This window comes from Bubalus bubalis, chromosome 10 (assembly GCF_019923935.1).
Source record: "Bubalus bubalis isolate 160015118507 breed Murrah chromosome 10, NDDB_SH_1, whole genome shotgun sequence".
In the NCBI taxonomy this organism is placed as follows: domain Eukaryota; kingdom Metazoa; phylum Chordata; class Mammalia; order Artiodactyla; family Bovidae; genus Bubalus; species Bubalus bubalis.
In genome coordinates this window covers 55,112,207-55,131,569 of record NC_059166.1, presented here as the reverse complement: position 1 = coordinate 55,131,569, position 19,363 = coordinate 55,112,207, and the positions used below count along the sequence as shown (strand labels likewise).

The following is a 19,363-nucleotide window of genomic DNA, read 5'->3' as shown; positions in this document are numbered from 1 at the left end:
GAAATAAATTTCCAAATAGTTTGCTTGTCTCCAATTTGACCTCACCTTTAATCTGTTCACTACACTTAAATCTGAGTCATTTTTCTACAATATGTTACATTTTTTAGCAAGATAAAAAGTACTTAAATTGAGACATGCTGTTGGGTCTCTGCTTACATCTTTAATTTCATGAGTCTCCAAATGAACTATTTTATAGGTTTTTTAAAGCAATAATCTGTTGGTTTAGTTTTCCTCTTTATATATTTACCTTGGAATAACCTTTTTCCCCCACTCAAGTCCTTTAAAATCTCAGTTTCCTTCCTTCTTACCTACTTTCGTTTCCACCTTCTTAGGTGTTTCTCCCTTGTCTTCCTACAGTTATATCTGCTTAATTATTGCAGCTGTTTTTCTTTCTTTTCAGCTGTATTGTATACTTGTTATCTAGGGTAAGAGGCAGTCATACTAGAACTGTTTCTTTTTCCCCCTTTTTAAATCTCTAGATCCTGCAGTGTATCTAATACATTGTGGGTGATCTATAGATATTTGTTGATTAAATGAATAACCATAAGATTGAAAATTTATTTTTTCAATTTGAACTTTATGCATTTCAGATACCCTTAAATGTTTGGCGATCTTTTTACTGGTATAGGATACAGTGGGTTTTGAAGAATAGAGTTCTGTAAACCTTATTTATACCCAGTGCTTAACACAGTTCCTGCTAGATAGGAGATCCTAAAATATTTGTGAATAAATGATTAACAGGTAACTATGAAGAAGTGAACTATTATATTTTACAGTGGTGGTCATTTAACTTGAGGAATAAAGTAGATAAAACCAAATAAAAAAATCAAGGAATGTGCTTTACTTCATTTTTTGAGACGTATAATTCATACTGATTATTTTGATGATCCCTCGGGGAGCTTTAAAGTTTCCTGTTAGTGTAGAGTCTAACAGTGTGACCTCAGTACCAGGCCCTACTATAATTAGATCTCTTCTTAGCGTTTGGGTGTGAGCAGTTTGTTGTTTTGTTAGGATTTGTTGGATTGGTGAATTTGAATAAAAATCAATGAAGTCTTACTCCTTGCTTTTTAAGGAGAGGGACAGGACATTCAGATTACTGTGAGATATGTCAAAATAATAATGAGAGATGCCAAACTCTGTTAATTCTTAAGACCTTGCCTGAGGTAGAATATTCCATGTATCACATGTCTCTTGTTCTGATATTATATTTTGAAAGCACTAACATGTATGGTTAAAAAGTAGGTTCTGAGGCAGAATACTGTTCAGTTTAGTGTCAAGACCTTTCTTTAAAGACTTCTGACTTGTCAGTCATGAATAGAATTCTTATCTTTGAATAGAATTCTCTCAATCTAGGTAGAGAATTTAAACTCCAGTGCCCTGAGGCATACATTTTATGCTTTACTACTCAATGGATGATATTAACTATGTTCCATCTGTAGGAGAATTGAGAAAAAAGTCACTCAGTTCACTTTCAGGAAGACTTCTCTCACAGATCCTCATTGAGAAATACTGCTGGGAAACAGATTGTGCACTGAACTTAAGCCGCTGAGTTCTTAATATAGGTGGAAACTTCGTGGTTACTGTTGGTTTAGATAGGACTGAGATGGTGACTTTAGAATAAAAGATAATACCTCTGAAACAGTGGTTCTCCAAATGTGGTACTAGACTTGCTGCATCACTAGAGAACTTGCTGGGAAGATAAGATCCTGTGTCCCATCTCAATGCCATCTGGTCTGCTGAATAGAAGATTGGGGGTGAAAAGTAGGGGGGTGAAGCTCAGCAGTTTGAGAAGCCCTCCGGGTGATTGTGGTGCACACTGAAGTCTTGCAACCTCAGTGTCCACTGACTCTTGCTTTCATTTATTCTTCCACATGCTCCAGAAAGTATGTTATGTTGTGTTAGAAAAATCCCAGTGTGATTCTTTGAATCATCTCATTTCCAGAAATGTTCTCCTAAACTCATTCCCAGTGGGTAGCTGAAATTTAAAGTCAGCCAGTGAGGGAGTTTATTTGCAAATTGGATCATTTTACTTTTCTGACTGAAATTCTTTGTTGTGATGTGGAGAATCCAGCTGGTTGTTACCTCACCTGAATCATACCCTTTACTTACAGATTGGCAATGCAAACAACTATGTTTTTTAATCTTTTGTGTTTCTGATTTCTAATCTAATTGTATTTTATTCAGAAAATGTGAACTATATCTGGAGTCAGCAGATTAATTTGGTTACCCTGAGCCCAAGAATGATTTAAAGAAAAAAAAAGAATATACAGCAGAGGCTCCCTGCCACACCTAAAATATTTGCTCTTTTTCTGCAAATTTTGTTGTCCGCCAGTCTATACTATACTTAACTTTTTGACATTTGTTGAGATTTTCTAGAGATGGGAATACCAGACCACCTGACCTGCCTCTTGAGAAACCTATATGCAGGTCAGGAAGCAAGAGTTAGAACTGGACATGGAACAACAGACTGGTTCCAAATAGGAAAAGGAGTACATCAAGGCTGTATATTGTCACCCTGCTTGTTTAACTTATATGCAGAGTACATCATGAGAAACACTGGGCTGGAAGAAGCACAAGCTGGAATCAAGATTGCCAGAAGTATCAATAACATCAGATATGCAGATGACAGCACCCTTATGGCAGAAAGTGAAGAGGAACTAAAAAGCCCCTTGATGAAAGTGAAAGAGGAGAGTGAAAAAGTTGGCTTAAAGGTCAACATTCAGAAAACGAAGATCATGGCATCTGGTCCCATCATTTCATGGGAAATAGATGGGGAAACAGTAGAAACAGTGTCAGACTTTATTTTTTTGGGCTCCCAAATCACTGCAGATGGTGACTGCAGCCATGAAATTAAAAGACGCTTACTCCTTGGAAGGAAAGTTGTGACCAACCTAGATAGCATTATTGAAAAGCAGAGATATTACTTTGCCAACAGAGGTCCGTCTAGTCAAGGCTGTGGTTTTTCCTGTGGTCATGTATGGATGTGAGAATTGGACTGTGAAGGAGGCTGAGCACTGAAGAATTGATGCTTTTGAAGTGTGGTGTTGGAGAAGACTCTTGAGAGTCCCCTGGACTGCAAGGAGATCCAACCAGTCCATTCTAAAGGAGATCAGTCCTGGGTGTTCATTGGAAGGACTGATGCTGAGGCTGAAACTCCAGTACTTAGGCTACCTCATGCGAAGAGTTGACTCATTGGAAAAGACTCTGATGCTGGGAGGGATTGAGGGCAGGAGGACAAGGGGACAACAGAGGATGAGATGGCTGGATGGCATCACCAACTCCATGGACATGAGTTTGAGTGAACTCTGGGAGTTGGTGATGGACAGGGAGGCCTGCGTGCTGCGATTCATGGGGTTGCAAAGAGTCGGACAGGACTGAGCGACTGAACTGAACTGATACATAGGCCATTTAAAATTGTTACAAATGTACTTGAAAAGAATATATATTTTCATTTATTTTAGGTTAAATTCACTAATTTCACTGCTCAACTTCCATTTTTTTTGTTGTTGATTTGACCTATCAATAATTGATCGATTATTGAACTTTCACTTTGATGTTGGACTTGTTACTTTTTTCTATAAATCTGTTTTAATTTATTTTGAGGCGTGTTGAGGTTTAATTAATTTTTATCAGGGTATGCAAATTCAAAATGTTTATACCTTAGTGAGCTATAACTTCTAATATTATGTAGAGAGGTTTTTTTTTTTTTTCCTCCTATCCTTAATAATACCTTTTGTTTTAAAGTCTCTTTGATCTGATCTGATGCTGTTGATACAGCCACTAGATACTTTTGGTTATCATTTACAGGAGGATCTTATTCCATCTTTTAACTTTCAACCTTTCTCTGTCCTGTTTTAGGTATAGCTCTAGTGTTTATTTTATATATATATATTATACATATATAATATATATTTATTATATATATATAATATATATATTATATATATATATAAACTTGATTGCTGTTTAGTAATTCAGGCTGTCAATCTTTTGGTGTTAAGATTAATTTGTTTACATTTATTGTGAGTATTGATATATTTGGGCTTCTTTCTCTTTGATCTACTTAATTTATACTTGGTCTAGTTGTAACAGCATACTGCGTTATTCAGATATCTCTCTCTTGCAGAGCACCACTTTTGTTTTCACTGTATCTAATCTATTATTTAACTCACTATTGATTGTTTTTTTATTTAAGTATGTAGTTTTATTTCTAAAAGTTATATTTTCCAATTTGCCTAGTCATTTTACTGTTCTTCATTTTTAAAAAATTCTCTTATTTTGTTAAACATTTCATACAATTTTTTTATATGTAGTTAATATAGGAACTGGAGATTTTACTGAGAATCAAATTTTATAATAACTTCAAGGGTGTATGCAATCAAGAAGAGCAGAAACAGGGAGTGGTCTGAGGCATCCTATATGGTCTCCTAGTTGCTATTCCAGTCCCATTAATGGACAGATACTCTTTGGCTCAGAATAATTAGTGAGGTCTCTTAATTGAGGTGTGTAGGTCTTTTCACACGTTGAGAAGTGCTTGGGTTACAAAACATCTCTATTTTTAGACTCTGGAGTGGGAATCCTAATAAGCTCTGCCCTATTGACATTTGGGGCTAGATAATTCTTTATTGTGAGGAGGCTGTCCTGTGCCTTATAGTGTGTTTAGCAGCATCAATAGGCCCTACCCACCGGAAGACAGTTGCACCCACCCAACTCTCCAGTGACCCAAAGCGTCACCAGATACTGCCAAATGACCCAAGTGGGGCAAAATTATTTCTGTTTGACAACTTTCATAGCTTGGGCTTCCCTGGTAGCACTAGTAGTAAAGAACCCACCTGCCAATGCAGGAAACACAAGATGCAGGTTCAGTCCCTGGCTTGGGAAGATCCCCTGGAGAAGGGCTTGGTAATCTACTCCAATATTCATGCCTGGGAAATCCCATAGACAGAGGGGCCATGGGGTTGCAAAGAGTCGGACACAACTGAGCACACACGCACATAGCTTATGTGACATTCTCCAGGGAGCCATGCCTTATAAATGTATATATTGTAGTTTTATTATAATAAGCAAGCTTAAACCAAGATAGCCCTCTAAGAGTATTCCAAGGTTGAGGACCCTCTTCATAATAAATAGTCTATCTGCCAGAAGACGAGTTGTTCAGTTGTTAGCATATAAACAAGGATTAGATCAGATCATCTGACTTTTCTTTGCCTGGGAGTTCTCCCCTTCCTCAGCTGCTCTGATTGTTACCATGATTTCTTTTTCTCAGTTTTTCATCCTTCTATTATTGACCACACAATTGTTGTTGTTTAGTTGCTAAGTTGTGTCCGACTCTTTGCAACCCCATGGACTGTAGCCCACCAGGCCCCTCTGTCCATGGGATTTCCCAGACAAGAATATTGGAGTGAGTTGCCATTTCCTTCTCCAGGGGACCTTCCCAACCCAGGGATTGAACCCACATCTGCATTGGCAGATTCTTTACAACTGAGCCACCAGGGAGGCCCAACCAAGACATTATTGACTGCCAAACATATTGCTTTTCTGTTGTGTTTGCTAGCAGAGATGAGTGAAATGAAGGTCTTTTTTTTTTCTTTTTTTTTGTCATGAAGCTTACTCTTTGTCAGGTGAGACAATATATAAATAAGTAAATAAGAGACTATCAAATATTAATTAGTGCCTGTAAAGAGAATAGGAGTTTTGTATTATGATAGTAAGTGGGTAGCTGCCCTGTCTGTAATTGAGTGGTCTTTTAAGCCAAGAACTTTGTTTAAGGAGGCAATTGTATGAACGTCAGAAGAGCACTCCAGGTAATACAAATGCATGTAACTGGAAAAAGCCAGTGAGACAAAAAATAAGAGATTATGTGAGATAAAATCAATGAGCATAAAATGAAATTGGAGAAAAGATGGGCAAATGCTTTTATCTCTGTCATTGTTCCTGGTTGTCGTACTTAGAAATCTATACAATTCATTTGAAGGAATGTTATAGTAGTACCCACAAGCAAGTGTTGTTGGTGTTTTTTTGTCTGTTTTTTTTTTCCCCCCACCTATAAGACAATGTGTTATAAAAGAACTACGTGGGTAGAAAATGTGTCAAGAGAACTTTTCAGCATTGGTAGCAATTGCTTTTTAAGTGTTTTCTTTATTTTAAATACAGGCTAATTTGTTGAATGTGATTATCTCTCCCACCTCCTCTCTACAGTTAAATATCATCTTGTTTTGTTTCAGTTTCAAGTTTCTCGTTGTATGGATCACTGATTGAATAATAGATGGCTTTACCTCGACTCACAGGAGCCTTGCGCTCCTTTTCAAATGTCACCAAGCAAGATAATTATAATGAAGAAGTGGCTGACTTACAGGTACATTGTTTTAGATAAAATGATTATAAATATAAAATATGGGCAGATATTTGATATTCCTTTTCTCAATTCTGTGTGCATTTTAAAAAATGGTAAATTTTACCTTCATTTCCGTTCAGTCACTCAGTCCTTCTCCTCCCGCCTTCAATCTTTCCCAGCATCAGGGTCTTTTCAGATGAGTCAGTTCTTCACATCAGGTAGCCAAAGTATTAGAGTTTCAGCTTTAGCATCCGTCCTTCCAATGAATACTCAGGACTGATTTCCTTTAGGATGGACTGGTTGGATCTCCTTGCAGTCCAAGGGACTCTCAAGAGTCTTCACCAGCACCACAGTTCAAAAGCATCAATTCTTCTGTGCTCAGCTTTCTTTATTGTCCAACTTTCACATCCATACATGACTGTCGGGAAAACCATAGCTTTGACTATATGTGCCTTTGTTGGTAAAGTAATATCTTTGCTTTTTAATATGCTGTCTAGGTTTGTCATAGCTTTTCTTCCAATGAGCAAATGTCTTTTAATTTCATGGCTGCAGTCACCATTTGCAGTGATTTTGGAGCCCAAGAAAACAATTGGTAACATCCAATTGGTAAATGCATGATTTTTTTCTTGGGTCCAAAATCATCAGTACAACCAAGGGGAAAATTAAAGAGTTGGACATGACTTAGCAGCTAAATGACAGGAATAACATCTGACTCACTGCTTTTCATTTGGTCAGAGGATGTCACAAAGTTTAATCCAGGGATCAAGTTCAGTGATATGAAGTAAAATATTTACAGCTTTCTGTGTCAGTTCTTGAGGCTGGAAAGATTTAGTCTCATGGAAAGACTATGTACAGATAAGAATCTCCTGGATTCCTAACCTGTTGTAGGATCAACCTTAGGAAAGCAATACTGATTTGAATATATTGAACCCATCATTTGTTGCTGTCGTTCAGTCCCTAAGTCATGTCTGACTGTTTGTGATCCCCTTGGACTGCAGCACACAGGCTCCCCCCATTCTTCACCATCTCCCGGAGTTTGCTCATATTCATGTCAGTTGGGGCAGTGATGCTTTCTGACTGTCTTATCCTTTGCCACCTCCTTCTCCTTTTGCCTTCCCATCATAGGAGTCTTATTTTCTTTAAATGCCTTTCATCAAAAAGCATGACATAAAGCTCTTATATACAATATGGTCTAAGCTATGTAAAAAACAAGCAGGAAAATGAAAAGAGGTTTGTGGTATGTTACCAATTGTTATCTGGGTGTTGGACTTTTTGCATTTTACTTTGCCATATGAAAATTATTTCATAATGAGTATTCATTGTGATTAAACTATAGAAAAAGAAGCTTTAAAAAACATATCTTTGAATAAATGAGGCCCTTTTAAATCACATTTAAATAAAGCTCCTTCTGGGAGCTGTAAATTTGGATGTGAGTAGATACAATTTTGCATTCTTATAGAAGGTGCCAAGTTGTATGATTAATGAAAAATATATGTGATAAATGATAGATTCGAGAAAAGTTTTAACCAGTATGTTTCTGTATTATGCTGTCTGTTTCAGATGAAGCGGTCTAAACTTCATGAACAAATTGTAGGCTTGGACCTGACATGGATAAAGATTGTAAAATTTTTGAATGAAAAACTGGAGAAGAGTGAAATGCAAAGAGTAAATGAAGACTTAAAAGCTATATTACAGGCTGCAAAACAAATAGGTATAGTCTTGTTTTTGTTTTTTTTAAACCACTAAAGTTCAAAAAATAGATTCTTTTTAAACTATATACTAAAATTCCCAGGAAAGTATTCATAATTATAAGATAGTCTTATCTATCAAAGAGCTTAGGATTCAGGAATGCAGAAGTAAGCTAATTAGTATAGTAAAATTAAATTTGAAGGATCTTTAGGAATCTATTTAGAATTTTAAACCACTGTCTTTACTGAAATAAGGATAGGGTAAATTAAAATTGTCATACAGCTGGAAGGAAACTTAAAAGCCATGTAGTTTTTACTCAGGCTACTTTCCCAAGATTGAAGAGAGCAAAACAAATGCCTCTTTGGTAAAGCATCTGAATTTATTCATTGAAATTCGTTGCTTCATTCCAGACTCTGATAACTAAAAAGCATACTTTAACACTGCTGCTGCTGCTGCTAAGTCACTTCAGTCGTGTCCGACTCTGTGTGACCCCACAGACGGCAGCCCACCAGGCTCCCCCGTCCCTGGGATTCTCCAGGCAAGAACACTGGAGTGGGTTGCCATTTCCTTCTCCAATTCATGAAACTGAAAAGTGAAAGTGAAGTCGCTCAGTCGTGTCCGACCCTCAGCGACCCTATGGACTGCAGCCTTCCAGGCTCCTCCATCCATGGGATTTTCCAGGCAGGAGTACTGGAGTGGGGTGGCATTGCCTTCTAGTATACTTCTAACTTCAAATTCAGGTTTTTACTTACAAAAGCTTGAGACTGATAACTGTGGCTCTGTGTGATCTGGCCTTCATCTTTCTATCTGATCAGGAGTCATCCTTGCTTTTCCTAACTGTGCTTCACAGACATGCAGCCTTTCTCACTTCCTCAAACCCACCAGGTTGGTGCCACCTGTTTGGGGTTCTTTCTACATGCTCTTCCCTGTGCTGAGAATGTTCTTCTGTCCTAGTCTTAGAGTGGGTAGATCCTTTCTTGTTTCTTTTGAAGTTATTCCCTTAATGAGACTCTCATTGGTCATCTAATCTCAAATGATTACCCATTCTTTATCTTGTAACCCTTGGTAACATTTTCTCCACAACATTTATTATTACCTGATATTTTGCTTATTTATTGCCTTTGTTTTGCTCGGAACAGGATCTTCTTCTTCTTGTTCAACACACACCATCCCCGGTGCTTAGAATAGTGCTTGGTATATTTTAGAGTCTTAATGACAGTTCACTTGACAAATAAATGAAAATTTTTTTCAGGTGATTTCTCGGTAGAAGGAAAATTTAGATTCTTACTTCACCATATGCTGGTTGACCAATTTTGGAAGGTGTTTCTATTTTATCTCATATACATGAATAATTTTCATTTATGATCATCAAATCTTTGAATTTATTATTCTGATATTTTGACTTTGCTGTATCATTCAGTTATCATTGATTTGCAATATAGTATGATGTTAAATTTAATGACCTCATAGTTTTATGTTGTGAAAATATAAAATGAATGTCATATATGTTTTTGCAGTGAGATAATGTTTTGAAATTCAAGGATTTTGGTAAGACTTGAGTTTGTTTATTAAGCCTGGGAAAAATAGAGCACACTGATGTGATTTGTGATAGCATTTGACATACAGTCATACTTTATATTTTAAGAATATTGTGGCAGTTGGGTTCATTGGAAAATAACGGTGAAAATGCAAAGTCTCCAATCTAACTAAATTACCTTGAATAGGATCTTAACCCTTCCGGGCTTCACTGTCTTCATGTGTAAGGTGTTAGAATGATTTTGGGTTGGGGTGTCTGACTCAGTTTTCAAAAACTATAATGTCATTCCTCTTCTTTAATTTATAAAAATACCTCAGAATACCTAGCAAAGGCAGTACAAAATAGTAAGCTTATTCAGCACCATGACTGAATTAATTCTTTATTAAATGATGTGGAAGTTAAGATTTTAAAAAAGTAAGTTTTCCTTTACTACTTTCTGCAAATATCCCTGACAAGTCAAAAATTATTGTTTTAAAAGCCATTTAAAATATAACTTTAAATGTATTTAATATTATCTATTAAATATAATCCTAGGAGTTTTGCCTGTTAGCAAAACATCTGATTCAAACTCAGGGACTAAACTATTGACTGATGTATTTAAATAATTGAATATTTTGAGATGTAATATCTCAAAAGTTTAATACTTTTGTGACAGATGAAATCTTGGGGTCGGATTTAGGCAGGTGCTCTTTTTAATGGTGTGTTTAAGTTAAATAACTGTTAGCTTTTTAGTGAAATTAGTAGTTGACTGGTAGTCATCTAGTCTGAATGAAAAATACTGGTGAGACTGGGAATTTTATTAAAGCTAGCAGCATTAAGAGGATTAGTCTTATGGAAAAAAAAGTCTGTGTGTTTTCTCTTATATCATTCTTTTAACACAGGTAATTTTTATGTAATTGTGTTAAAAAGGTGGAACAAGAGAATAAAGAAAAAGAAAATTACTTGTATTTCAGTTGAGCGTATTGGTATGAGGTACTTAAGACCATGTATATTGACGAGTCAGAGTAATGGGTATTTCAGCTCGAGGGGACATCAGGGAACATCTTGTCCAGTCCCATCATTTTGTGTGTGAAGAAACAGGGTCCAAAGTTCAGTGAATCCTGTGGTTGAGTTGTGGCACTTCTAGGCTTGGACCCAAAGTTTGAAATGGAAACATGATGGAATTCTAGATTCTTTCCTTGTGGTCAGAGGTCAGGTTCTGTCAAGTCTACTGAACAGCTGTTCTCAAATTGACTCCCTCTACATATTCGCTATTGCCCTAGTTCAGGCTTTTACCATGTCGTGTCTGAGCCACTGCGGTAGCCTATTGTCTCAAACTTCCTTTCTTATTCAACTTCTTCACTGTCACTAGACTGATCTTTATAAAAAGTAAAGCTCATTTTAGCCCCAGTTTGGTGGCTCAGCTGGTATCTGCCTGCAATGTGGGAGACCCAGGTCGGGAAGATCCCCTGGAGAAGAAAATGGCAACCCACTCCAGTACTCTTCCCTGGAAAATTCCATGGACAGAGGAGCCTAGTAGGCTACAGTCCATGGGGTCACAAAGAATTGGACATGACTGAGTGACTTCACTTTCTTTCTTTATTAACTTTTTAAACCAGATTCCTTAGAATGGGAAAAGAAAAGCTCCTTTATGAATTGGAATAATTTATCTTCTTCCCATTCTGTCACATGTAACCTTTATTCCTAACATATGTAATATTTACTGTAATACTTTACTGGGAAGTACTCACTATTTTTTCTCTTTGTAATTATGTGTTAGAATAACTTTCCCCATTGTGTTCATCTGGTAAAATGCTTCTCATCTCTGAAGAAATGGCTTAGGCTTCATCCATGTCTTCTTCTAATGTTGTTATTCCTTATTAATGTTAGCAGACGGTGTTCCATTCGAATGGCATCTCTTCCATACCTTTTTAAGAGTACTTTCTCATTGTTTGGTATTTACCTCAGTCCCTTCACTGATGGACTGTGAATGCCTTAATGATACAGGAATCCGAGGAATCACAGTGTCTTTGTACTCCATCCAGTGCCTAATGTGGTATGAGGCATATAGTAGATGTTCAATAAGGAAATGAAGTATTGAGAATCCAACTAAAAGTTGACTGTGGTCTTGACTACCTGTGATCCTGATAGTGTCTTTCAAGTAACAGCTTTTAAAGAAGTTTTGTAATTTTAAAGTACTTTCTTACCTCTCAGATTTACATTTGATATATTCCCGTGTCTTTTTTACAATTTTATTCTCCCTTCAAGAATGTTTTAATAATAAAACTTAGCTTGAGGAAGAAAATACTATAAATTATTTTAAAATAGTGTTTTTGGCCCTTAATATTAATTTATTTAATTACTCATTGTAGACATAGATGTGTCATTAGAAAATTAATTTATCAGGGTCAGTATAAAAATCAGTTTTATTTCTCTTTGCAAGAAGCAAATTTGTAAAAACGCCATTTACAAAAGTACTAAAAATTATCAGATACCTGGAAGTAAATTTAACAAATGATGAACAGGACTTCTTCATGAAAAACTAAAGTATTATTGAGAGAAATTAAAGATGGCCTAAATCAATAGGGGGATATACAAAAGATGGAAACACTTCAATAAAGTTATCATTTTTATCCAAATTGATCAGCAGATTCAGTGTGATCTAATCAAGGTCTAAGCAGGTTTGTGTTTGTGAGTTGTGTGTACATGGAAATTGTCAAGATAATCTGAAAGTTATATGGAAAATTAAAGGTGAAGAGCAGCCAAGTCAACCTTGAAAAACAAAGAGGGAGAGCTTACTCTTTGGATATAATAATATTGATTTATTATAAAGATCAGTAATTTAGACAGTGAGGTATTGATCCAAGGATAGACAAACAGACCAGATGGAAGAGGGTCCAGAAACTAGCCCGTGGATATTAGAATACTTGATTTATCATGAAGGACTTCAAGTGTGAGCCATGACTGATTGTTCAGTATGTGGTGTTGGGTCAACTAGATGTACATATGACAAAAAAAATGTATCAATACAAATAATTGAAAGCAACTTATAAAATGAAACTGAAGCTCAGAACAATAAATCTAAAAGATAATATAGAAGAATATCTTCATGATCTTTGGATATAGAATAATTTTTTAAACAAAAAACAGCTTTCATAAAGGGAATGATTGGTAAATTGGACTACATTAAAATTAATGCATTTTATTCTTTCAGTGTAAAAAGGCAGGTTATAGAGTGGGAGAATATATCTTCAACATATGACCAAAAAGATATCTTGTGTCTACAATAAGCCCTATAAATCAATGAGAAAAGGACAGATAATTGTGTGTAAATAAAAATGAGCAAGAGTCTTGAACACTTTGCAGAAGATAATGGAATAGCTAATAAATATGAAAAGATGCCCAACCTTGATAGTAATCAGGGAGATGCCATTACATACCCATCAAAATGGTTAAAATTAAAAAGACTGACATACCGATTGTTGGTGAGGCTCAAGAATATGAAAACTAGAATTTTCATCCACCTCTATTAGAGTTTACATTGGTATGACTGCTTTGAATAACTGTTTGATAGGCTCCTCTGTGGTTGGACAAGTGAAATTTAAGTCTTGATACAAAGTAATAGGTACATAAGTATCCAGTGTAAGTGCCTGTACATGCAGAGACATGTGTGTTCATGGCTACATTATTTGTAAAAACCTTATGATGGAAACAGCCCAATTCACTGTTAAGTAGTGGCATGGATAAATCATGATATATAGATTACCTTATAACAATAATAAACCACAGCTACGTGTAACTTTGTAAACGCATCTTATGAATGTAATGTTGACTTAAAGAAGCTGAACAGAAGAACAGATCATGTGATTCTGTTTATATGAAATTGAAAACTAGACATTACTAATGTCAGGTTTCAGAAGTCAGGATAGTAATGACTGGGAATGAATATGGGAGAAGTTTCTAGGGAGTTTATAATGTTCTGTTTCTGGAAGTAGTTACCCAAGTTATATAGGTGTGTTCATTTTGTGATAATTCTTTAAGTTGTGTTTGTATTGTATATATCTTGTTATGTTCAAAAACATAAAAATTGTGCTTTTCATATTATCAGTTTTCATGAAATGTTTCAGACTGATAAAATTAAAAATGTATATAGCAAATACCTGTGTATTCACCATTTAGCTTAACACTTGACTATCTTTCCTTCCAGTTTTCTTTTTTAAAAAAATAAAATCTTACTGACATGGTCAGAACTGTTTATGTACCTTGCTCAGTCTCTGGTAACTGATATAAATAGAATTAAAAATTGGTATTTATCACTCTCATGCCTATTTTTGTTTTTATGACATTTATATATTCATAAATATATATTTTAAGAATGTATTCAACTCAAATATGAAAACCTACTAAAGTGATAGGGAGCAAGTAAGTTTATTTGTTTTCCTCTGACACCCTCCCTCTGCAGAATTCAGCTCGGTTATGTTAGGGGTTAAGGCTGCTAATGGTTTGTCCTTTTCTTTGTACTTCTTGGCTTTTGTTCACCATGTCTGCTCTACTTCTGGCTGTCATATCTTAGCATTAGAGTCTTTGTTAATTTTTTGAGAGTAGATTATTTTGCTAGGTTTTCTGATAATTGAATCATCTCTGCATTCCTGAAATAAACTCGACTTGCTTATAGTTTATTTTTTAGAAATATGGATGATTCTAGTAAGTTAGTATTTTGTTTAGGATATTGCAACTGTATTTTTGTACCATCTTTTTGTTTTGTTTTCAGTTTTCATATTTTCTTTTAGCCTAGATAATTTCAAGTTATCAGTTAATATATGTGGTACAAATTCAGTTCTGTCATTTACTAGTGGGTGGCTAATTTGTGTTTGTGTGTGTTGTGCTTAGTTGTTCTGTCGTGTTCTTCTCTTTGCGACCTCATGGACTGTAGCCTGCCAGGCTCCTCCATTCGTGGGATTTTCCAGGTGAAAACACTGGAGTGAGTTGCCATTTCTTCTTGCAGGGGATCTTCCTGACCCAGGGATCAAACCTGCATCTCTGTCTCCTGCACTGGCAGGCACATTCTTTATCCACTGAGCCATAGAGAGCTAATTAATATCCCTGAATCTGTTTCCTCTTATATAATGTGATGATAGTAATAATTCTTATGTGTAGTTGTTGTTACATGAAGAAGTACTACAAAGTGCCTAAAGTAAAGCCTGGCAAATGATTGTCAGTGAATACTTTTATTATAACCTAGATGTACCAGTAGCCATTGGTAAACAAATAGTGCTCTGAGTGGTTAAATGTTATGATAGATGTATATGCTCAGTGATGTGGTGCCAAAAGGTCAGGAACTTCCTAGGGTAAATCAGGAAGGAATTCTTAAAGAGGGAAACTTGGGACAGAGTTAGATTGTGGTTTGAATGCTAAGGGACAGAGGTGTGTTATATTTATGTTTCTTTCACAAGAGAAATTGCAACATGAAAAAGCTGAATAACTTAATGAAAATCATAGATGACTTTACAAATGTATAAACAGGCAGTCCAGATTACTTGGCGATATGGCAAAACAGCTGTAAGTTAAATGGCTGTTGTAGCAATGGCAGGAGTTGGAAATAGGATCAACTCTTCACAATTTGCTTTAGCTTATCAGTATATTCTTCATTTACAAATTATTATGACCCCTTAAGTATAAGGCAATTTATACTGCCCTCTGGTAGAGGTATTTTTAAAAGTTTCCAGTTAATTTTCTGTATTGTATTAGCAGGTATAATATTACTAGGTGCCTGATAAATGGATGCAGCACTCAAGTGTATATTTAAAACATTTTTCCCCCTTAGAATTTAAAAAAAAAAAAAAAAAGGTCAGTTAATTCTCAGTGAGCTATAAGATTTGTTCAAGGATAGAGTTTCTATTTCCTTCAGTTCAGTCGCTCAGTCATGCCCGACTCTTTGCGACCCCATGAACCACAGCACGCCAGGCCTCCCTGTCCATCACCAACTCCCGGAGTTCACTGAGACTCACGTCCATCGAGTCAGTGATGCCATCCAGCCATCTCATCCTCTGTCGTCCCCTTCTCCTCCTGCCCCCAATCCCTCCCAGCATCAGAGTCTTTTCCAATGAGTCAATTCTTCACATGAGGTGGCCTAAGTATTGGAGTTTCAGCTTCAGCGTCACTCCTTCCAATGAGCACCCAGGACTGATCTCCTTTAGAATGGACTGGTTGGATCTCCTTGCAGTCCAAGGGACTCTCAAGAGTCTTCTCCAACACCACGGTTCAAAAGCATCAATTCTTCGGCACGCAGCTTTCTTCACAGTCCAACTCTCACATCCATACATGACCACTGGAAAAACCATAGCCTTGACTAGACGACCTTTGTTGGCAAAGTAATATCTCTGCTTTTCAAGATACTATCTAGGTTGGTTATAACTTTCCTTCCAAGGAGTAAGTGTCTTTTAATGTCATGGCTGCAGTCACAGTCTGCAGTGATTTTGCTATGCTAAGTCACTTCAGTCATGTCCGACTCTGTGCAACCCCATAGACGGCACCCCACCAGGCTCCCCCGCCCCTGGGATTCTCCAGGCAAGAACACTGGAGTGGGTCGCCATTTCCTTCTCCAATGCATGAAAGTGAAAAGTGAAAGTGAAGTCGCTCAGAATGTTGCTTAGTGATGTTCAATATATGGTTTTATTATAAAAAAGCTTTTATATAACATCAAAACTTTTATGTTAGCCATTTGGTTACTTGAGAAGTCAGGTTGTAATTTGATGCAGAATTTTTAGTAGAAATGATAATATAGAGACTGGATGCTGACTTAAAAGTCTGCCATGTAAGATGAGTATTCACATTTTGTAATGAATATATGTAAAATTAAATAGTTGACTTTAAATCATGGGGACATGTTTTGGTCTATTTTTAATCTCTTGTGTTAGTTACTACTCCCTTTTTTGGTACCAAATATGTTTCTCTGTTCATTTTCTTTCATTTAATTATTTGCTCACCCGGAAGGCAGTAATTTCTATATCAATCTAGAAATAATCTTAGTATTTAAGCACTTCATTCAAATTAATACATTGAACATTTCTTGAATACTTTACCCACTTAACGCAAGATTTTGATGAGGTACTTTCATGCACAGAGTTACAATTTCTCTAATATAATGAAACTCATTATTATTACATTACTATGGCAATTTAAAATTTGCATCACGTAAATTGTTCAGTTTATTCCCCCAAAACCCATATGGGTAGTTGTTTACCTCTATTGCATCATAAATTTTTTAAGTTAAATCACTTGTGTTTTTTATATGTAATGTTCTCGGAAAGCTGATACAAGTATTTTCCATATTTATAAAGTAAATTTAATCATAATTATCAGTTAGCTAATCTCTATTCAAATATAAAATGTTTATAGCCTCTTTCCTACCTTGCTATTTTTAACAAGTGAAATGAGCTTAAGTTAACTCTGTGATGCAGGGTTGTAATATTTTGGTATTTACAGTTTTTCAAGTGTCAAGGGTAAAATGGACATTTAAAGTTTGGCCATAACGTGAAACAAAAAATTTGTAAAATATTTTCTCCCATACATTAAAGATTTAACTGGTCAGGGAACTCGTTTGTTGACAATTTCTAAATTGAATATTTAGCAACGATGTAAACAGTTGATAGATATTTTTTATTCATTTTCAATTCAAATTTCCTACTCATCTTTTTTAATTATTTAGGTAGGCAGTTTAAAAAGCTGTAAGTTTCAACCTTTTAACTCTTAATATTTTGCACTAAAAGATTGCTGGGGTGGGGGGGAGGAAGGCCTTTACTAGCAAGTTGGGGTGGCACCCTTGTTGCTGACCTCCTTGGGCACACAGTTCTCTGCTCCAATCCTGAGCTGCCTTCTTATCGGGGGTTCTCTGACAGCCAGTCCCCCTGTGGTGATACGTCATCACATGCGGACCGGGCGCAGTGACGCACGTCTCCGCCCCAGGCTGGAAGACACGCATGTGCAGTCACCTGAACGCGGCTTGATCCACGTCTTCATTATGCGTTAGTGCTGTGGAGAAGTGCGTTAGTGCTGTAGAGAAGTTCCTTAGTTTCAAAATGTGATCGTCAGTTTCTTGGAGAGCCAGTAGTGCTAAGAATGCTGCTTTCAAATACTTCTCAAAAATTGCAGCTCCCAGATTCTCGAGTAGCACGGTGCAGAGTTTCAATTTTGAGAAACCCCTTTGTATTCTTGCCTGGAAAATCCCATGGATGGAGGAGCCTGGAAGGCTGCAGTCCATGGGGTCGCTGAGGGTCGAACACGACTGAGCGACTTCACTTTCACTTTACACTTTCATGCATTGGAGAAGGAAATGGCAACCCACTCCAGTGTTCTTGCCTGGAGAATCCCAGGGATGGGGGAGCCTGGTGGGCTTCCGTCTATGGGGTCGCACAGAGTCGGACATGACTGAAGTGACAGCATTTGTGCTGTAGAACTGTGTTCATTCTTAGCAATCTGCCTTAGAGATGCGGTAAAGTAGGGCTTCCCTGGTGACTCAGACGCTAAAGAATCCGCCTGCAATGCGGGAGACCTGGGTTCGATCCCTGAGTTGGGAAGATCCACTGGAGGAGCGCATGGCAACCCACTCCAGTATTCTTTCCTGGAGAACCCCCATGGACAAAAGAGCCTGGCAGGCTACAGTCCATAGTGTTGCAAAGCGCAACACACAGCAGGTTATCCAGAAGAATTAGTAATTAGGCAAGGCTATTATTAATAATATGTGTGAAGGACCATTATGAACTAAGTTTAAAAGTATCTGTATGTTACTTAAATTTTTTTTATAGATGTACAAAAGGGCTCAAATTAAAAATTTAAAACCTTGAGAAAATTTTTAGATCTTTATAGGTGTTCCTAATGAATCTGCAATTTATTTTTTCTTCAAAAGTGAACTGATAACCTACTTTTTTCGCCCTCACTTAAAATATATTGTGGAGATTATTTTATAGCAAGATACATGGATCACTGCATTATGTTTGGGTTTTGCAGATCACCCTGGTGGTTAAGAAACCGCCTGCCAATACAGGAGATAATAAGAGACTGGAGAGACAAGGCCGCTAGGCTCTCGATCCCCTGGAGGAGGGCATGGCAACACACTCCTGTATTCTTGCCTGGAAAATCCCATAGACAGACGAGCCTGGTGGGCTACAGTCCATGGGGTAGCAAAGAGTCTGACACGACTGAGCAACTTCAAATGAGAATTAGAGATAAATCTGGGCTTCCCTAGTAAGCCCAGTGGTCAAGAATCTGACTGCCAATGCAGGCAACAGGAAAATGGCAGTCCACTCCAGTATTCTTGCCTAGAAAATCCCATGGACAGAGGAGCCTGGCTGGCTACAGTCCATGGGGTCACAAAAGTGACCAAAAAAAAAAAAAAAAAAAAAACCCCAAATAACTAAGAGATAAATCTACTTTCCAGAAGTGTAGTGTAGTAGAAAGAGTTTATTTAGGAGTTAGAAGACTTCTTTGAATCTTGCTCATTAAATAGCTATTTGATCTCTCCCAAATTTAATCTAAAGTCTCTTGTAGTATCTATAAAATGGAGATAATTTTGTTAAGAATTAAGATAACTTAATTTAAAAGTTCTTAGTAAATTGTGTAAGAAAAATCCAAGATGCAAAATAATACCTTTACCAAAGAGCACATGTATAATGTTAGGTACAGAATGAGTTTGCAAATGTGAATTCCGTTTATAGTCAGACTTCCTTAGTCCCAGTCCTGTTGAATTATCTATTGAATTATCACAATCCATAACTTATCCAAAACCTAAGTTCTCCAAATCTCATATATAGACAGAATAACTAAAA

The 19,363-nt window shown here is 36.6% G+C and overlaps 1 protein-coding gene across 2 annotated transcripts in view; it reads left to right on the top strand.

Annotated features, from left to right (window-relative positions):
• The window catches only part of ASCC3 (activating signal cointegrator 1 complex subunit 3), a 339,061-nt gene that overhangs the window by 14,442 nt on the left and 305,256 nt on the right, over window positions 1-19,363 (top strand). For both annotated transcript variants that reach the window (XM_044924341.1, XM_044924342.1), the window contains 2 exons: window positions 6,225-6,355; window positions 7,895-8,045. In XM_044924341.1, the coding sequence (XP_044780276.1) occupies window positions 6,266-6,355; window positions 7,895-8,045 (241 nt within the window). In that variant the 5' untranslated portion in view covers window positions 6,225-6,265. The remainder of the gene's footprint in view (window positions 1-6,224; window positions 6,356-7,894; window positions 8,046-19,363) is intronic.